Genomic DNA, 3,482 nt, shown 5'->3' on the forward strand with positions numbered 1-3,482 from the left:
CCCTACCCCCTACCACACCCACATCAGCTCTGCTCCATTTCTGTTCACTAACTAGGGCCATGGCCTGGCTCTGGGCTCCTCTGCCCTGGGAGCAGCCCCTGCCCAGCCACAGGCCCATGGGAAAGACAGCTGGGAGCGGGAGCTGGTGGAACCACTCTTGGTGGGGCTTGACCTCGGAGCTGGCAGCACCAAGCGCACAGCGCCCTGTCCTGGCAGCTAACAAAGTCGCTCTGCTCGACTGGGGGAGCTGCAGGGCTGATGGTGGGGGAGTGGTGATATGGCTGCCCCAAGCCCTGGGGCTGGGCTCTTTCTCACCCCCTTCTCTGCCTCCCCCAAGGCTTACACCAGTGTGACCAAGGCCCCCATGCAGCTGTGCGAGAGCCCAGACATGGGCCATGTGATGAACCTCATCATGTTCCACTCCAAGATGCTGGACTCACTGGAGGAGCTGGTAGTGGAGACTTAGGACCTGTCGGCCTTCTGGTGTGTATGTGCTGTGCCTGGCGTGTGCAGGCCAGCACCTCCCGGAGCCCAGGGGCCAGCGCTGGGCCTGCCTCAACCCCATCAGTGCCTCAGTTTCCCCGTCACACCATTTGGTGCGGGAGAGGATCTGCTGCCCTCGGAGCCATGGTGTGAGGTCTGTTCACTGACTTTTCTGGGCAGTGGTTGCTCTGGGAGCACTGGACAGTCAGATGGCAGGTGGGAAGAGTTGGTGCAGCTAGCTCAACAGTGTTGCTAAGGCCTGGCTTCTGGCCCTGTGCTTGGCCCCTTCAGACCCACGCCCCCCAGAACCTGGCTCTGATCCAGGGTTTGAGGGACTGAGATGCAGCTGCAGAGGGCAAAGCAGCCAGTGGGATCCAGGCCTCTGAGCAATGTGAAGGGGCTGGGGTGGTGCTGCTCACATGGAATCACATGGACGCACACACAAACACAGAATCACATGTACATGTAATCACAAACTTACACAAACACAGAATCACACACGTACAAACACGGAATCACACACATACACACAAACATGGAATCACATGCACACACCTACATGGAAAGGCAGATGCGCGCACACACAAACATGGAATCACACACACCTGGAATCACACACATACGCATAGATACAGAATCACACATGCAGAATCACATGCAAACACCTACATGGAAAAGCACATGCACACACAGACAAACATGGAATCACATGCACATGGACTCGCACATGCAGACAAACACAGAATCACATGTACACAGAATCACACACATACACGGAATCACATGCACACACCTACATGGAGAGCCGTGTGCGCACACACAGACTCTTCCTGCCCCACCTGTGCTGATGTGTCCTTCTACCCCGACAGGTTCTACGTCCGCCCCTCGAGAAGCTGTTTGCTCTGACCATGGAGGAGCCAGCCATGCTGTGCTTCACCATTGCCTTCCCGCTCGTCTGCAGCTATTTTGCCCACTGCATCCACCCCATGTGTCCAGAGGAGGTGCGTAGCTGGGGGGTAATGCATGAGGAGGGGCACTGCCTGGGGAAAGCCTGGGGGCATGCATGGTGATGCATCGGGGAGGTACGGGGGACATGCATGGGGATTTAGGGGGGACATGGGGACACGGGTGGCAATATAAAGGGGAAGAACCCCCCTGTGGGAGGGCCGGGGGGGCATGCATGATGATCCATGTGGGGAGAACTTGGGGGGGGGAGTGGGCAGGCATGCACGGAGATGTGTGGGTGAGGAGGAGACGGGGGACACAGGACAACGCATGGGGGGGCAGGGTTGCCTCCCCCATGGGGTAAGAAGCTCGGTGGCTGGCGTTTGAGATCTATGGCTGGAAGGTGCCAGGTGGGGGAGCAGAGCCGTGAGCCGTCCCTGGCCTCTCTCCGCAGTATCCCCACCTGAAAAGCTGCAGCCTGGGTCTATGCAACAGCTTCCTGGAGGAGATCGCCAAGCAGGCTGCCAATTGCATCATGGATGCATGTGCCGAGCAGCGCAAACTCAGTGAGCAGGTGAGGGGTGTGGCATGGTGCTGGGGGGTGTTGGGAGATCTGCCAGCCTGGGGACCCCTCTGTGAGCAGGTGAGGGGCACAGCACAGTGCTGGGGGTGGCTGGGGTAGCTACCAGCCTGGGGGCCCCTTTGTGAGCAGGTGAGGGGTGTGGCACAGTGCTGGGGTGTGTTGCAGGATCTGCCAGCCTGGGGGCCCCTCTGAGAGCAGGTGAGGGGCATGGGCATGGGGCCGGGCGGTACCGGGGGAGCTGCCAGACTAGGGGCACGTCAGTGAGCAAGGGGGCTATGGGGCATGGCATGGCACTGGATGGGGTCCCTGGGTTTGCTTCCAGCCTGGGGTTTGGTGGGCAGGTGAGGGGCACAGGGTGTGGCATGGTCCTGGGTGGGTACCTTGTTGAGGTGCCAGCTGAGTGCACAGCAGCAGCTGCATGTACCGGGATTGCTCACCATCTGGGGGCGCTGACTGAGAGCTGTGGCCGCCCCTCCACAGGCTGCTCTCCAGGCTGGCAAAGCCCTGCAGGACTGTTTGGTGCTGGGGGCTATGGAGATGGCCGTGGTTGGAGTCATGTAGCCTTGCCAGGGAACAAATGGCCAGTGACTGCTGCTTGCTGAGCCCTGGGGGTGGTGGGGGTTGGCATCAGTGTGGCCAGTGGCTCCATGGCAAGACAAGCCAGATGCCAGGCAGGTGGTATATGTCCTGCACCAGGACTGGGGTGTGGGGGGAGGGGACCCTAGGTGCATCTGGGGGGCTGCCAAATCCTGGCCCTCCAAGCCCCCAGCCCCTCCCTCGCTCAGAGCCCCTGTCTCTATCTCCTGGGAAGCTGCTGCCCAAACACTGCGCCTCCACCATCAGCAAGGCCCAGAACAAGAAGGCCCAGAAGCAGCCCCCCAAGAAGGGGGAGCCTGAGTGGGACAAGCCAGGGGCCGAGAGCCAGAGGAAGGACTGGATTCTGGTGACCAAGTAAGCCCACCGCATGGGGGTCTCCCAAGGGGCATTAGAGTTGCTCTGCCATCCCTTGGGGGTGGGGGTTCTCCCCATTCAGAGGACTCCTCCCCCTGTGCTTCAGATGGCTGGGGTAACCGGGCAGTGGGGGACAGGTTCTGGGTCCCAGAATGGCTGATGGCTCAGATCTGGGAAGCGATACTGGTACCTGGCCCTTCATAAGCTGCCCCGTTGCTCCTCAGAGCGGAGGTGGGGTGAACCCAGGCATTCAGGCTGCCTGTCGCCCCTCGGAGCGGAGGTGGCGGTGAACCCAGGCATCCGGGCTGCCCACTGCCCCTTGGAGCAGAGGTGGGGTGAACCCAGGCATCTGGGCTGTCAGCCCTCGGAGTGGAGGTCGAGTGAACCCAGGCATCTGGGCTGCCTGTTGCCCCTCAGAGTGGAGGGGGTGGTGAACCCAGGCATCCGGGCTGCCCATCGCCCCTCGGAGCAGAGGTAGGGTGAACCCAGGCATCTGTGCTGCGCACTTTCCCAATCATTT

At 60.9% G+C, this 3,482-nt stretch overlaps 1 protein-coding gene across 1 annotated transcript; it reads left to right on the forward strand.

The window, feature by feature from the left end:
* The first annotated feature begins 1,015 nt into the window (after window positions 1-1,015).
* On the forward strand, window positions 1,016-2,966 carry LOC116825685 (nck-associated protein 1-like). The gene is made up of 3 exons (XM_032781885.2): window positions 1,016-1,484; window positions 1,883-2,002; window positions 2,823-2,966. Exons 1-3 carry the CDS (start codon window positions 1,392-1,394, stop codon window positions 2,964-2,966), a joined length of 357 nt encoding a protein of 118 aa, XP_032637776.1. The 5' UTR covers window positions 1,016-1,391.
* The last annotated feature ends 516 nt before the right edge of the window (window positions 2,967-3,482 follow it).

This window comes from Chelonoidis abingdonii, chromosome 5, assembly GCF_003597395.2.
Source record: "Chelonoidis abingdonii isolate Lonesome George chromosome 5, CheloAbing_2.0, whole genome shotgun sequence".
NCBI classification, from domain to species: Eukaryota; Metazoa; Chordata; order Testudines; family Testudinidae; genus Chelonoidis; species Chelonoidis abingdonii.